Source organism: Bicyclus anynana, chromosome 20 (assembly GCF_947172395.1).
Source record: "Bicyclus anynana chromosome 20, ilBicAnyn1.1, whole genome shotgun sequence".
Classification (NCBI taxonomy): domain Eukaryota; kingdom Metazoa; phylum Arthropoda; class Insecta; order Lepidoptera; family Nymphalidae; genus Bicyclus; species Bicyclus anynana.
The window spans coordinates 1729958-1747008 of record NC_069102.1 but is presented as its reverse complement, the minus strand read 5'-3'; the positions used below and the strand labels follow the sequence as shown (position 1 = coordinate 1747008).

Below are 17051 nucleotides of genomic sequence, written 5' to 3'. Positions count from 1 at the left end.
ATTTTTTTTTATTGTTGTCCTGTTTATGTATGGTCAATTAGGCTAATGGGTGTTCGATTAATTCCAACAATCATTTTAAAAATAGAATGCAAATAACTATTTGATCTTGGTCTTGATAGACCGCAAAATGAACCAACTTCAATGTGAGAACCTTGGAAAGGCCTTCCTCATTTCATGCAGCAAATATAAAAGGATAAAGTTTTATTATTTTTGTTATGTCTAATACAACCCTTTACGATGTTCATCTCTAATGTTTTGCTTTCGATTATGGTGCGACAAAATAAAAGAAAATATTGAATGGTATAATAATCTTCATAATTTATTTTCTCTTTATTCTGTTTTATCATACAATACGTATTCAGTATAAAACAATATTCTTTGTTAAATTCATAAAAATATATTATTTTAGTATAACTGTTTTTTATCTTTATAAACTTACAAATTATTGTTAACATTTTGAAGAATCATTTTCTGTATAAAAATAATACAAAAAAGAAGGTTCGCTTGCCGCTCACTTCCTCTACATATACTATCTCTGTACATAACATTATTTAAATCATTCACACTTTAATTCCGAGCCAATATCACGAGCCCAGCGGCAAGCTCCCCCATATAGTCTATAACAATTCAACTTGTTAATTAATTGGTATATTACTTACGACAACCTACAGAAGACAATGGTACAGAACAGTTCACTGTAGCGCATTTAATGGTAACAAAAACAATAAAAACAGGTATAGGCCACTTTACAAAGCGTAGGCACTCGAGATTGCTACTTGATACTAAATAATTAAAACATTCTCACTAATAAATACATCGCACATTCAATCTCTCACTCACGCACGCACGAGAATCTCTCAACCATTCGTCCATCACATCTCACTTCTTAATCGGACGGCCTCACTCGTAAAAGACCTTTAAAGAGCACCGGGTCAGTTCTGAGACATTTTACAAAACTGGACATACGTCTCGCAACATTCTACAAGGCACACTGTCTCACACGCTATCAGTCTTTCACACCAGCACGTTAGTCGGCGAGCGTAACGAATCCCTCAGGCGTCGAGGCGCCATATCGTAATGAAAAAAGTTAACCTTGTGCAACTAAACGTGATTCGGAACGTCCGACTGCCGAACGCCGAACACATGGCCGCCATTCCGCGAGGGCGGCGCAGGCGGAATTTTAATTAACAGAACATCCGCTCGTGACTTTGTGAAGCGCCGTTGCCAGCTCGACGCGTAATCGCTTCCCTTTCGCACTGATGACTTTTGGGCCCCGAAGAGCTATCTTCCGTCTCACTATTCCAAATTTTGAACGGCTCTCGTCCAAAGGTACAACACATCGGTCAAATTTTTGGTCCTTCGGGGTCACCGTACAACTCGAACGCGAATTCAAAACACTACGAAGCTAGTAGATATGGCAATATCGCTGATACGGGAAAATCGCCGTCAAGCTGGCAACGTCGCTTCAACCTCGCTCAGTCTGCACTCTAGTGACGTTGCACGATTATCCTTTCTAGTTTCTACACTATACTAAATGAGACAACGCAATACTGATACAAGGAAAATCATAATGCGACTCACGACGATACGTTGTGACTCGACCCGCGACTGAACGCAGCCTCGCCCGCGGAGCAGGCGGAGGCGCCTCCTCGCTCCCGACACAGTCACCTCACTTACAGCTACGGTTAACTATCTATATATTACACGGTAAAATTAAGATCACAAATCGCTTTGTATGCTGCGTCCGAGCGGGCGCGACTAGCATGGAATGTGGGCGGCGCGGCGCGGCCAGCGCTCAGAAGTGCGCGTCGATGTGGCAGCCGCTGTTGGCGTGCTCGATGACCTGCTGCTTGAGCCGCGACACGTGGTCCTTGAGCTTCACCACCATCTGCGCCAGCTCCACGTTCTCGCCCTTGAGCAGCTTGACCTTGTCCTCCAGCTTGGAGATGCGCTCCAGCTTGCGCCGCCGGCACTTGGACGCGGCCACGCGGTTGCGCTGCCGCTTGCGCTCCAGCTTGATGCGCTCCTGCGAGTCCATGTCGATGGGCGACAGCGGCGGCGAGCTGGCGGCGCTGGGCACGGTCTGCGGCTCGTCCTTCACCACGGGCGTGGGGTAGCGCTCCAGCGGCCGGTCCAGGTCGGCGTACACGCGGCGCGGCGCGGGCTCGGAGTGGTGCAGCTTGTCCAGCGCCTCCACGAAGGGGCGCGCGTACAGCTCCTGCTCCTCCGTGGGCGCGGCGGGGAACAGCACGGCGCCGCCCGGCGTCGGCGTGGCCGTCGTGATCATGCCGTTCTGCATGATGAGCTTCTCCAGCTCGGGCGAGCCCAGCTTCAGCAGCTGCAGGTCGGGCGACGACAGCACGGGCGGGCCGCGCGCGCGCTTCCCGCGCCCGAACTCCAGGTCCAGCGTGAGGGAGCGCTTCAGGCTTTCCACGGGGCCGCTCAGGGGGTACTGCTCGTCGTAGAACGTGGTCTCCATCCCGGAGCCGAACTGCCGAACCATGTGTTAGCACCGAAGTCCGAACGTCTCGGTATCACTAGCTCACTTCACGAAATAAACTTTCTCATGCGACGACGCACATCCACCGCCTTCGACGTTCCACTTGTTTCTAAACATTGTTAAGAAACAACCACTGCTTTTATTCCATGACTCAGATAAGCTATTTTTAGAAATCGCGTGATATTGTTGAACGCTTATTGGTGGAATATGACGCGATATGTTTCGTTACTGCGTCGCTATTGGCTAACAAGTCGGTGGCGAGTCGCGAGGCCACAGCGGGCTGTTTACGACTTCGCGCGATTACCGAGAATCGAGTGCCTTATGTCCATTGTATTACCGAATTACCGATAACATTTACAACATTATTTATATTACAGATTTTTGAACTTATATATACATAAGCGGATTAAGACTGCTGTAAATAGTATTATTATGGATACCTAACTATAATCGCTGTAATTGATAAAAGAGTTGCATTAACTAATTAGGTACGTACAAACGATACAAAGATTAGTATAAAATCGTTGGTTAGTTAAGTAGGTACGTACCTACTACATAAATAAGTACCTATTTGACCTATTTTCTTCAAATTATTTATGGTATTGTAGACAAAACCCTCTGTACTGTAATGAGCAAAAATAAAATAGAAAATTGTAAAGTTAAATTACATTCACTAGAATTGTTGCCTCTAAAATATTCTATGTACATACTAATTAATTAATTACATTACTAATAAATAATTATGTAAGTGAATTATTGCTAATTACAATTTTAGGTATTGAGATAATGATATTGCAAGCTGGAAGGCGAGCATTTATTTCAATAAGATCTGACTGTAATCAGAATTTTGATTTCATTTGATAATTAGGTACGTAGGTGTCTAGGTAGTAGGTATAATAAGATAAATAAATGAAGTATTATATATATTATAGTTAGGGTTAAGTACCAAAGGTAAAAAGGGGGGCCCAATTAAGTACCCACTAAAATTTCGCTATCATACCTATCATGAATTATAATCGCTTTAAGTAATGATAAGTATTTTAAATAGTTGAAATTTTCAGAAATCATGTATGTATTTCAGCTGTTGAAACAACAATTAAGTAAGTACATAAATAAGATAAATAATAATAAAATAAATGTTTAAGGGGCCTGCCATACAACAGATGATTTCATTGCTGTTTTTATAGAACAATGTCTATAAAAAAGGAAACCTTCGTGCGCGAGTACGACTCACACTTGGTCAGTTTTTTATGATTAATATCTTAATTTGTAATATAAGTTGGTATACCGTGGTAATTTTGGTATAATTGTTTTCTCGTAACAACACAATGGAAACGCATTTGGAGCGAGGAGGCGGGGTAACCGCGCCTCGGTACAAGAAAATAAATGTCGGGGTACGCGGGCGGACGGGGACGGGGGTATACGGACAGTCTGCGAGAGCGAGGGAGAAGGCGCTATACAATCTATCCACTTGCCCTACCGATAAAGTCCGGCAATTTTGTAAGGAAAATAATGGGAAAATATGTAGCTATAATTTTGTCCTTTTTAAGTACATACAATAAAAAAATAAACAATTTAAGCTTCATACCAAACAAAAAACAAGTAAAATGTTAAACATAATATGAGTAGCATATTAATGGTTTAATACCTATTACAGGTTTTACTTTTCTTTTCGTTATTACTTCTCTCTCTCTTTGTCAGCAAAGAAGAGTTTTTTTTTTGTAAAGTCACATCTAACAAACCTACCTTATAAAAAGTCAAGACGACTTGTCAACAACTTTAAAAATTAGAGCCACATCCGGCTCTTTTTTAAAATTGTTGACAAGTCCAATACTTTTAATTTTTATAATTTAATCAATAAAAAAATAATTTTATCTAAAGGTGAAACTAAATAGGGACATAGAAGAGCCATCTCTCGTAATGCAATTTTAATATAAGAAGAATCTATTCGCCCATAGGTGGCGCTACAAAATGTCACATTATAAAAAATCCAATTGTTTTTGTTTCTGCAAATGCATATTTATATTACCCAATCCCTCACTTGATGCCCATTGGACCATTAAACCTAGTACAGTACGACTACTCACTAATAGGTGGCGCTACTATAAAAAAAAGTCTCAGAGAAAAAATAGTTTCCAACCGAAAGCAATATATCCATACTAATATTAAAAATGTGAAAGTGTGTGTGTCTGTTTGTTCGTCCGTCTTTCACGGCAAAACGGAGCGACGAATTGACGTGATTTTTCAAGTGGAGATAGTTGAAAGAATGGAGAGTGACATAGGCTACTTTTTGTCTCTTTCTAACGCCCCACTTCCCTAAAATAGGGGGTTGAAGTTTGTATGGAGCATACTGCAATCTTAAAGGTAGAAACGTGTGCGTCTCGGGACGCTCGAGAGTTGATAACTTAAAGTAATTGCTTTAATTGAATCTATATTGAATTTATTTAAGGATCCTCTATTGTCGGTGAGCTTCAGCTGTATCGCCCTGTGTAAAATTTGAATTTTCTCTTAGGTGTTACGTTAGTAAGCGGTTTACCCTCTGTACCTATCAGTGGCGAAGGACGGTATTTAGATGAAGGTAGGCCGTCCCAAAGAAAAGGAAATTCATATAGCATGATACAAATTCTGGTTTCTCATATATCTAGACAGAACAACAATGAATGTGCATGGATTTTTAAAGGTAACCCGACGGGAATCGGCTTGCATGAACTCTTCGCCGCTGGTTTTTTTTTTTTTTAATCTATGGGTTTAATTTCCCATAAGTTGCCACTTCAAAACAACATAATATATGAAAATATTTATTATTAGAGCTATTCATTTAACAGTGACGGAGATGACGCGGATGTCGTCGTAGGGCTTGTCCGTCTTGGGGTTGGTCTTGACGCCGCCGATGTTCTGCACCACCTCCATGCCGCGCACCACGCGCCCGAACACCGTGTGCTTGTTGTCCAGCCACGGCTGACAAACAAAATTATTTTTTACTACCGGACCCGGTGAAGCTTTGCTTTGACTTTTTTTTAATTCTTTTTTTAATGTGACTTATGTGCACTTCTTCCCTATCCCTACTCTACACTACTCTACCCTACCCCTACCCTTGACTCTTAAACGTTTCTATGGGAAATAGAAAAGGGTTGTTTTTATGGGTGCAAAGTCTTTATGAATACAAATTGATTAAGGCCAATCACAAGATAGCTACTCTCAACCGTTGAAGAGTTCCCTTAACTTCCTTCGTTTTCATCACCATACCCACAATAACAGTCACAATACATTTAGGTGGAAAGTTCACATCAATAAAATTAATTCTAACCCTGTAATATCTCTGATGTTTAGAGTTGTGAATGCAGTCAAGATGGAAGCGGGCTAACTTGGAAGAGGTAAAAGTTTATTCGACCCATAATTAGTTTATTTAATTATGCCATAGAGTCAAGCTTGAGGGCACATTGATCTAACCCCAAATCTTACCTCGCATGCGACTTTTCACAATTTGCTATTAGTACAGGTTATTGGTCAGAGGTCAGAGGTCAGAGGTCAGCGGTACTCACGGTGGGAGCCAGCGTGATGAAGAACTGGCTGCCGTTGGTGTTGGGCCCCGCGTTGGCCATGCTCACGGTGTAAGGCCGGTCGTGCTTCAGCTGCGGCCGTTGGTCAGTGTCAGAGGTCAGCGGTACTCACGGTGGGCGCCAGCGTGATGAAGAACTGGCTGCCGTTGGTGTTGGGCCCCGCGTTGGCCATGCTCACGGTGTAGGGCCGGTCGTGCTTCTGCTGCGGCCGTTGGTCAGTGTCAGAGGTCAGCGGTACTCACGGTGGGCGCCAGCGTGATGAAGAACTGGCTGCCGTTGGTGTTGGGCCCCGCGTTGGCCATGCTCACGGTGTAGGGCCGGTCGTGCTTCAGCTGCGGCCGGAACTCATCCGCGAACTCTCCGCCCCAGATGCTCTCGCCGCCCGTGCCTGTGCCTGTCAGCACCAAAATAAAGATCAAATGACAATGAATTCGATATAACTGGGTGGTCTTTCTTTATCAGATCTTGGTCGCCCGTAGATCTCTCTCGATCACAATTCGTTTTGTGGTACATAAAGGACAACGGGCACCATCTAATTTGTGAAAACATGCGTACAATAACCAAATTAGATTTAAGTTATACGATAAATCCCACTTCAAGCAGGTGCCCCTGCTTGTACAGTTCCCTGTTAGCAACTGTAACACAACCAGTAGGCTGAGTGAGCTGGAGCCTAGATTTGGCCCATAAATTTTAGTCTTACCAGCAATAAAGAAAAACAACATTGTATTGAGAATAGGAGAAAAAATTTTAATAAAAAAAATTCAACCGACTTCCAACTCAAAAATTAACCTAAACTAAAAAGCAAAAAATAACATCTTACCTATGTGCTACCTTCTGTTCAGTTTGAAGGCGGTGCCAAGCCAGTGATGTTTTAATTCAAGCCGTTTAAATTACACAATTTCTGTGGTTCTTTCAGAAACGGCTTTAATTAAAACATGACACTGGATTGGCACCGCCTTCAAACTGATCAGAAGGTAGCACATAGGTAAGATGTTATTTTTTGCTTTTTAGTTTAGGTTAATTTTTGAGTTGGAAGTCGGTTGAATTTTTTTTATTAAAATTTTTATTTTTAATTTTTAGTGTTAGCACACCTAACGGAGTGTAAACAAAAATTAATGAGTAATTAGTTGAAACGTTATTTTCTTATGATAAGTATCTAAGTCCAACAATCCCAATTTTAAAAATACTACCTTAACTCATATACAAAATTTCACTCCCCCTTTATCCACACGTAATATGAATATTCAGAAAAACGTGAAAGGTGACTGTCCTCCGTCTTCATCACCAGACCCCCTATGCAGTCACAATCCATATGGGTGGAAAGTTCTCATCAATATAAAATTTATCAAGTCCAAACAGAAGGTAGCTACTGTGAAACGTCGAGGAGTTCCCTTAACTCTCCTTTATCTTCATAGCCAGACCTCTAATACAGTCACAACCTACCCAGGTGGAAAGTTCTCATCAATACAAAATTATCAAGTCAAAACACAAGGTAACTACTGTGATACGTCGAAGAGTTCCCTTAACTATCCTTCGTCTTCATCACCAGACCCCTAATACAGTCACAACCCATCTAGGTGGAAAGTTCTCATCAATACAAATTTATCAAGTCCAAACACAAGGTAGCTACTGTGAACCGTCGAGGAGTTCTCTTCACTGTCCTTCGTCTTCATCATCAGACCCTTAATACAGTCACAACCATCTAGGTGGAAAGTTCTCATCAATACAAATAAATCAAGCCCAAACAAAAGGTACCTGCTGAAAATCGTTGACGAGTTCCATCGTCTGTGTATCGGCTCCATCATCAGACCAACTCCAGACCTTCATAAAATTGTAGTGGTTTAAAATATCTTATGGAAACAGTAACAAACGCACTAGCCGTCTCTACGATTTTCGAAAGTTCCTCTCGATTTCTCTAGGATGCCATCATCAGATCCTGACATGAAAAAAATGGGACCACCCTGAAATCAAACCCTTCAAAACAAAAAAAGAATTTTCAAAATCGGTCCACAAATGACGGAATTATCGCTGGACATACATAAAAAAAAAAAAAAAAAAAACATACATACAGCCGAACGTAGAACCTCCTCCTTTTTGGAAGTCGGTTAATAAAAGAAAACGAGTCTCGAAATTTTTACTTAAATGCGAGTAATATTTTAATCCTACTGTATTCACTGTGTATTACAGTATGAAAAGAATAAATATAATATTATTGTGAACTAAACCTATATAGTAACTAACGATAGTCGTTGCGGTACCCGTTAATGCCTCCTCAAAGGGACCTTTAAACCTACACCCAAAGTCACAAGTCTTAGGACCTGCTCGAGATGTTTCCTCTACCACAAAATTTATGATACATCCCTGTCGCTGCCACCCGTCGCTTTATATCAGAGGACCTTCCACTCGTACCCCTTGTGTGTAAATACACCACAACTCACCGGTGGGGTCTCCAGTCTGCACCATGAACCCCTTGATGACGCGGTGGAAGATGTGCCCGTTGAAGTACCCGTTGCGCGCGTGCCCGCAGAAGTTCTCCACCGTGCGCGGCGCGTCCTTGCCGAACAGCCGGATGTGCACGTCGCCCAGAGACGTGTGCAGCACCGCTTGCTCGTACAGGCGCTGGACCCCTGCAGCATACAGCGTCGCAGGTCAGACTAACCCACAGTCAATATGTCTCTGACACTTTTGATGTGTGATACAAGTGTCAATACGGTCAGAAGTTCAAATATAAACTAACGTCCTTCAGTCAGTTGACGCAATCACTTCTTTGTAGAGTACTTTCCATGTCTTACGTAATCGTTCTTAACTATAGGCATTTTGATTTCGTTGGTAGTTCCTACAATTCCCGATGATTCTAAAAGTACAGTGCTCGTCAAAGTGCAACCTTGCAGAAAAAATAATAAAGTTATAGATGATTACAGGCCATTTGCCTGTTCCATCAATCCATCAAATTTGAGGATCCTGAGATACAGGTTTATCAAACTTAAATCAGGGTCCTCTGCACCATTGTAAAGGGACTTATTTTAATAATAATTTCATTAATCATTGCTGTAAAAAAGGACCGTGAACCGAATAACTGTTTAAGGAGGGTCCAAAGGCTAAGTTATCAATTCTTTTAAAGCCGTTAAAATAGGCTGACAACGATGAGGCTTACCCTGTCCCTCAGTAGCAGAGATGATGTCCTCCTTGGAGGGCTTCTCATTGAAAATGTCCCGGTCGGCGTCGGGGCTGCGGACGTCGTCGGGCCCGCGCCGCGTGAACATGTAGAAGCGGTTCTTCTTGTACGCCGTGCAGAACAGCGTGGGGTCCGTCTTGATGTTGAGCAGCGTGGGGTTGTCCGACCCCTCCATCTCTAGCGTCGTCGCCAGCTTGGACTGGTTTGTGCGACCCTAAGACACCAGCACTTATAATGAACTAGCCCCTACGATACTGGCCGAAGATAGCGGTAGAAAGGCGGAAAGTGATTTGTGAACTATCAGTCAGGTCACGTATGTTGAATATACACATAGAGGACAAAAGAGTAAGAATAAATGATGGTTAGAGCGGTTAAAAGTCGCCCTAATAAATTCTTGGTTGAAGAGAAAGTCCAGTGGAAGTTAAGAAGGAGCGAGAAATGATAGCGAGAAGAGTTCACAGTAATACTAAACTATAGTTTTACTAGCGGGCGCCCGCGACTTCGTCCGCGTGGAATTCAGTTTTTCACAAATCTTGCGGGAACCATAGGTTCTCGGGCTTGCCGAGCAGCGCGGCGCAGCGGTTGGTGGCGAGGTTGACAAGCTTGGCGCCCAGCATGGTGCAGTACGCCACGAAGTGTATCACCTGGAAGAGCGCGAGGTGCAGCGGGCGCAGGTTCTCGGGCTTGCCGAGCAGCGCGGCGCAGCGGTTGGTGGCGAGGTTGACGAGCTCGGCGCCCAGCATGGTGCAGTACGCCACGAAGTGTATCACCTGGAAGAGCGCGAGGTGCAGCGGGCGCAGGTTCTCGGGCTTGCCGAGCAGCGCGGCGCAGCGGTTGGTGGCGAGGTTGACGAGCTTGGCGCCCAGCATGGTGCAGTACGCCACGAAGTGCCCGCTGCTGTCGAACACCACGTTGGCGAGCTGCGCCGCCTCCGACTTGTCCAGCTCGCGCTCCGTCGCCATGCTGCAGCGTTTTATTTATAGGCTTTTAATAAATCACTTATACGTGAGTTATAAGAAGACGGGTCTAATGAAGATTCATGAACCGTCGGACAGCGTAACAGAACCTTCACTCCCACCCCTCAGCCGCTCTCTCGGCCTTTAAATTTCTCTCTCTATATTTATCTCTATATTTCGGTACTGCATAGCAAACAAATTGAAATCCGGTCCAGTGCTTACACCTCCAACTTTTCAGTTGTGTGCATTTTAAGAAATTAAATATCACGTGTCTCAAACGGTGACGGAAAAACTACGTGAGGGAACCTGCATACCAGAAAATATCCTTCATTCTCTGTGTGTGTGAAGTCTGCCAATCCGCATTGCGCCAGCGTGGTGGACTATAAGCCTAACCAGAGTCTACTCTCATGTAGAGAGGAGACTCAATCTTAGCAGTAAGCCTAATATGGGTTGATAATGATGTAGAAAACAGTCAACATGGAAAATATGGATTCCCAGATTGATCAGAGCTTAATGGTCCAGCATACTCCACTCTAATAAAGCAGCAAATGTTCCAGAGAAGTTGTCCTGTTGCTGATGAGGAATAGCTTACCGTCTCCCGAACTCCATGTTGGGGAGCTGCTGGGTCTGATGCTGCAGCTCCTGGAAGCGCTGCAAGCTCTCATCCAAGACTTTGTGCAATTTGCCCGTCAGGAAGTGGAATATTCTGACCTGTAAACATCGATTATTTTGATTTAGATGAATAAAAAACAATCTGTATCTTATATTTCTTAGATTAGACTTAGATTTCAAAGAACACTCTACCGGTGTCTGTTTCTTGCCACTTACGATCTAAACACCTTAAAAATCAGCAACGAAGAGGTACTTTCGAGGCAAGTGCGTTCCATTCTAGACCTGTCAATTTATACATAAAAATAGTGTCTAAATAACAAAAATTCCCAGAAACCCAAATATTGGTAGAGAGCTGGAAGTTTTATTAAAAAAAACCTCAAACCACAGTTGTAGATCTTAAAATTCTCTACAAAAATGGTTTATTTTTCTCAAGAGTTACTATTACTGAGATATCGTGATTCTAAGAGTATTCCAAAGTATATAAGTTGTTTTTGATAAAACTTACAGTTTTTGAGAAAAGTCCAAAAAGCACACATAGGATCAATAGGGATTTTTAAAACTTTATATGTAATAGTAAACCAAAGCTCTCCAAGCAATAATTGGCTCTCTGGGATTTTTTTTTTTAAATGTCTATTGCTTTCCATCAAGCATGATTGTAGTCAAGCAAGTCTATTAACCATCTAAAAAAAATCTAAAACCACTTTCTCACTCACCTTTCTATCCAAACTAATGGTGGCCATCTTTTTACCATCAGGCGAAAAGTCCAAAGCGGTCGGATATGTCTTATTCTTTACAAAGTCGAACAAATCTGTGCTCAATTTTGACTTAAATTTCACGTTTTTGGGAAACTCAAACTCATACTTCGGTCCGGTCCAATACTCCACTATCCCGGCCTTGTCTACTGACACAGCGGCTTCATACACCGGGTTATACTTTATGGTGGCAACCTCATTCTGATGTAAACAAAATGTATGCAGGGGAGTGCCGGAGACTTGGGTGCCGTCGAATATGTGGATTTTGTTTGCTCCTTTCTCTGATCTAAAATGTTATTATTTAAATTTTATACTATAGTCTCGCAAGTTCGTTGATATGCGGGCGACAGGGGGAAAGACATCCACGCATGTAAAATCGTGCGTTCATAGCTACACGTCCAACAGCCCGAGCGCAACATCGGTAGTGCTATGACCGAAGTTGCCAAGCTATAGACTAATGGACCCCCGTGACTTTGTTCGCGAGAAATTCAGTTTTTCACTAATCCCGCGGGAACCATGAATTTTTCCGAGATAAAAATTAGCCTATGTGTTAATCCAGAGTAAATTTCACCCAAATCGCTTCAGTAGCCGCAGTGCAAAGGAGGAAGCATTCACACACACACACAAAGTTTCGCCTTTAAAATTTTATTGTGATGTGATGTGATGTGATATCCACATAAGAACATCTATGTACATCATATAGTATAGTAGAAATTAGATGGTTCAGAACCATGGTCTTTGGAAGCCTTTACTAGAGGTCTAGGTCCATCAGAGGATGTCCATCTGCTGCTGATGATGATGATGATGATGGTGATGATGATGACATAAAATATAAGTTTCACTTATTATCCCATAAATACATAAATTTCTAGATAGTCTTTATATCTTTATAATTAAATAAAATCATCTGCCCTTTCTGTCTTTCTGATGGGAATAAACTTAAAAATTACAACACAGATTTTAATGCAGTTTTCACCAATAGATGGAGTGATTCAGTACATCTTACATGGCCAAAGCTGATATGGGGTCGCCGGCAGAGTGCACCCACTCCGTGCAATATGGTTCAAACTCTATTGTTATCATGTTGATCATATCTGGAAACAGAATTCAAAAAATCTAATTAACAATACTAAAAATACAACATAATTATGTGTATGTGAGCCGTGATAGCCCAGTGGATATGACCTCTGCCTCCGATTTCGGAGGGTGTAGGTTCGAATCCGGTCCGGGGCATGTACCTCCAACTTTTCAGTTGTGTGCATTTTACAATTTAAAATTAAATATCACGGGTCTCAAACGGTGAAGGAAAACATCGTGAGGAAACCTGGATACCAGATAATATTCTTAATTCTCTGCGTGTGTGAAGTCTGCCAATCCGCAATGGGCCAGCGTGGTGGATTATTGGCCTAACCCCTCTTATATTGAGTGGAGACTCGAGCTCAGCAGTGAGCCGAATATGGGTTGATGATAATGATGATGATGTGTATACCTCAACATATAATGGAAAATCATAACAAAATATCTATTAAAGATAGATAGATTGATATATTTCGTTATTGCACATAAAATATATATAAAACAACAATATTCAGCAAGAAATAAAATAAGTAGGTAGCAGAGGCGAAGGATGAACTTTTGACGAAGGTAAGCCGTCCCTAAGGAACTTCATACTGCTTCATAGAAACTATGGTTTCTCAGATATCCATACATACTCGTATATATTCATTACAATAATGAATATTATGTATGTATGGATTTTTAACAGGTAACCCGACGGGAATCGGCCTGTGTGAAATCTTCACCGCTGGTAGGTAGAAATATGCACAAAGGCGGTCTTATCGCAAAAGGTTTGTGTGCTAAAAATAAAATTTAAAATAAGTTATTTACAAACTTCGTTGTCAGTACACTTTCCTTGTTTGTATTTTTTTGTTTTTAAGAAACAGAGTTAGAAAGGTAAAGACAGGATGGAAGGGATGTAATTCTTTTCTATGTATACTGTGACAGGATTATTCTAATAAAGCTGTTTTCAAAAACTTGAACTTGCATCATTTACGGCCTTGAACCGTACCATGAGGATGTTAATAATTAAGAAATACCATCAAATAATATTTCTATTATTTTATGGTATTTCTAGTAGACACCAGCGACTTCATCAATGAAAAAGTTAGTATGTACAAAAAAATTCACATTTTTGCAACATTTATCATTCATGGTGGGCTAAACGCGAATTATTATTAATTCCAAAAAGGAGGATGTGTTATGTTTAGCTGTGTGTATGTATTATCTAATACAAAAAGAATTTTTGAACTAAAAGCAGTAGTTCTTGAGATTAGTGCATTCAACCAAACAAACAAACCCTTCAGCTATATAATATTTGTAACGCCCATATCTTAATATATAAATGCGAAAGGCCACTCATTACGAAATCTCGAAAACCGCACTACATACAAAGTTGAAATTTGGCAGGGAGGTAGTTTATAGTTAATAGATGTATGCTAACGGATTTTGCGATAGGGCTGGATAAAGGAGGTCTAAGGGCGGACGAAGTCGCGGGCGTCCACTCGTTATCTTACATTAAAATAACTATCAAATAAGAGTATAGAAACCAGTGGCGAAGGTTGGAATTTTGTCGAAGGTAGCCCTATCCCTAACAAAATTCATACTGCGTGATATGGTTTCTCATATATTCATACATGTACATATTCATTACAATAATGAATATGTATGAATTTTTAATCTGTAACCCGGCGGGAATCTGCATGTATAGATTCTTCGCCGCTGATAGAAACCAAAGCAATCGCTAGTAACATAACAAGAGTCAATACCAAAGTTGACAACGTCAAACACTTTGACAGTCTTCTCCGTGGAGGCGGTGCACAGAAGAGTGCCCGTGCTGTTGGCCGAGACATGGCTGATGGGCGCCAGGTGACACCGGAAGTGCTTCACAAACTCTATGCCTTCCTCCTGGAAATAGGAAATCATTCAACATGATCAGTAGTGATATTTTAATAATAGACACGTCATACAACATCAACATAATTAATAATTACATACAAGGGTATGGTTAGGGTACAGATAGGGTAGGTATTTGCTGACACCCGAACATGAGCAACCATTTAAATTGCCCAAAAAGGAATATTTAAAACATTTAGCCATAAAAATATCTTAGGGTAAGTATCAGACATCATGAGTAACAGCATATTTCAATGAAAGAAGAAAAAAAAAACTAAATCTTAAATTGCATCATCACTTACTTTCAGGTGAGATTGTAGTCAAGGGCTGACTTGTAAAAGAATAAAAAAAAGGCTTAGGGTGACAAAGTTAAAATAACAATTGCTATGTTAATTGGTAATAACTCTAAATAAGGAGACATAAAAAACCTGCTTTTTCCAAAACTTCAAGTGTCCGTCCTGACTGGCAGTGATGACGAAGTCAGTTTTGGTCACCACCACATGTGTGACAACATCCCGGTGCATGTAACTCTTTTCATATGTTTCAGATGACGGCAAGTTTTCCAGATACAGAGATTCAAACTCCAGAACTGAAAATCCATTAATATTCATCATTAGACATTTAGTATTTAGTTTTTTGTTTGGTGGTCTCTGTGGTGCAGTGGTATGCGCGGTGAATTTACAAGACCGAGGTCCTGGGTTTTCTTAATTGGTCCAGATCTGGCTGGTGGGAGGCTTCGGCCGGGGCTAGTTAGCATCCTACCGACAAAGACGTACCACCAAGCAAATTAGCATTCTGCTACAATGTTGTGTAGAAACCGAAAGGGGTGTGGATGTAAAAAAAAAAGTAACATTGAGCTCCTCGTAATATTTTAAAACAAGGCCCTAAGATGTTTTTTTACATCCTGCCATACATAACTAACAAAAACATCCAAAAAGATCTTATTATCAAGACAGAAAAGAAATATAGTACTAATAAGTAAGTATCAAATATGGGGAGCAACTAGCGATGCCTGTAAAAAACAAAGGCAAACAATCTCAGAGGAGACGGCAGCCTGCTGCATGATACCCTAACTTTGATTCACTTGGTGATACATTTTTATTCTGGTAACTACCAGACCAAACTTGAGTGAATGCAGAAGGCATAAAATCCTGCATTGTCCTAAATTGGGGGATAAAAACCCGGAGCACAGTATGACATTAGTATTAGTTATACCAACAATAGGTTGGTCCTCAACATAACTTGACTTATTTAAAGTAATTATGACTAATTTAAATTAAAACAAACTTTTATTTTATAAACACAAACGTACCTTTCTTTTTCTTAGGCTTAGGTGCATTTGCTGAAGCCTCTGAAGGCATAGGCCCGATCCAGCCTTCCCCATCTTCTGCTTCCTCAGAGTTCTCTGGACTATTAGGCCTTTTCTCTACCGACATTTTACCAAAATCGTCAAAATATAAAGATTATGAATAAAATGGTCGTAAACACAATTTTCATCCTGATATCCAGCGCATTATTAATTTAATTTGTTACAAAAACTCAATATACTTATCATAACCTACTTTTCAAATTGTAATCAAAACCAAAATTCAAAATCAAATTCAAAACTAAAAAAACAAAACATCAAAATTCACTGCCCCACAGAGTACAATAGCACCGCATGTGCTGCCCTCTAGCGGAGAGTAGCGACTTGCATTATTACGCTACTCTTTAGTCTATGCTAAAATTCAAAAAGGCAGGTAAAAGTTGCCAGTCCAAATCATATTATCTCCTGAGATTTAATTTTTGATAAGGCTGTATGAGTGGCTAGTTTGACTATTTAAATTTTTAAATTATAAATTTAAATTATTTTGTACGCATAAAATTAATGGATTAAAACTGCAATCGTTTGTTTTATTAAATATACATCTTGAAGCTTAACGTCACCAATCCACTCCTATATAAATATGCTCATAAAAGAACATAAATACATACGAGTAAAATCCATAGACCAATAAATACTTTACCTTTAAATAAATAATTAACTAAATAATATATAATATTTATTTATAAGTTTTCCATGGTTTTTTTCGGGAAAAAAGTATGTTCTGTTAAAAGTACCAATTTTAACCAAATTTCCTTCCAATCGGTTTAGTGGTTTAGCGATGAAAAGGTAATAGGATAGGCAGACATACTTAGTTTCATATTTATAAAATAAGAATGGTTAAGCTTATAGATTAGAATGGATGTCCCATATTAGTAATGGAACATTTGCCTTGATTTTCCCCTTCATTATGGTTAAAAATAGTGAATCATAAAATATTTATTTTTATATTTCGGCAAAGTAGTAGTAACGGTGTAAAATAAACTTCCAACTTTATATTTTATTTATTCTAAAGTTAGGGCTTTAGATTTTTGTATTTTTGTGACTTGTAAGTTATGAATTACCTTACTTAGAGTTACAAAGATCTAGCATGAAAGATTATACTTAACCATAGTTAATGATACTACCTACATACTAATTTTCAGATAGCATGGGACAGTTAGTTTCACCCTTGAAAGTTT

At 40.5% G+C, this 17051-nt stretch overlaps 2 protein-coding genes across 3 annotated transcripts; both read right to left on the bottom strand.

The window, feature by feature from the left end:
• Positions 1 to 293: 293 nt before the first annotated feature.
• On the bottom strand, positions 294 to 2603 carry LOC112047037 (transcription factor Jun). Its single transcript, XM_024083941.2, has one exon. It carries the CDS (start codon positions 2501 to 2503, stop codon positions 1796 to 1798), a length of 708 nt encoding a protein of 235 aa, XP_023939709.1. The 5' UTR covers positions 2504 to 2603; the 3' UTR covers positions 294 to 1795.
• A 2682-nt stretch (positions 2604 to 5285) lies between these two features.
• Positions 5286 to 16145, bottom strand: LOC112047044 (peptidylprolyl isomerase domain and WD repeat-containing protein 1). Of its 2 annotated transcripts, none has more exons than XR_008251899.1 (11): positions 15820 to 16143; positions 14936 to 15096; positions 14381 to 14519; positions 12562 to 12649; positions 11517 to 11841; positions 10784 to 10902; positions 9880 to 10198; positions 9215 to 9449; positions 8499 to 8687; positions 6173 to 6454; positions 5286 to 5458 (listed from the first exon to the last, which is right to left on the bottom strand). XR_008251899.1 is itself a non-coding variant. In XM_052887897.1 (11 exons), exons 1-11 carry the CDS (start codon positions 15941 to 15943, stop codon positions 5315 to 5317), a joined length of 1995 nt encoding a protein of 664 aa, XP_052743857.1. In that variant the 5' UTR covers positions 15944 to 16145; the 3' UTR covers positions 5286 to 5314. The 2 variants fall into 2 exon arrangements, 1 of the variants encoding a protein (XP_052743857.1); XM_052887897.1 differs by having other exon boundaries at positions 6303 to 6454; positions 15820 to 16145.
• Between the last annotated feature and the right edge of the window lie 906 nt (positions 16146 to 17051).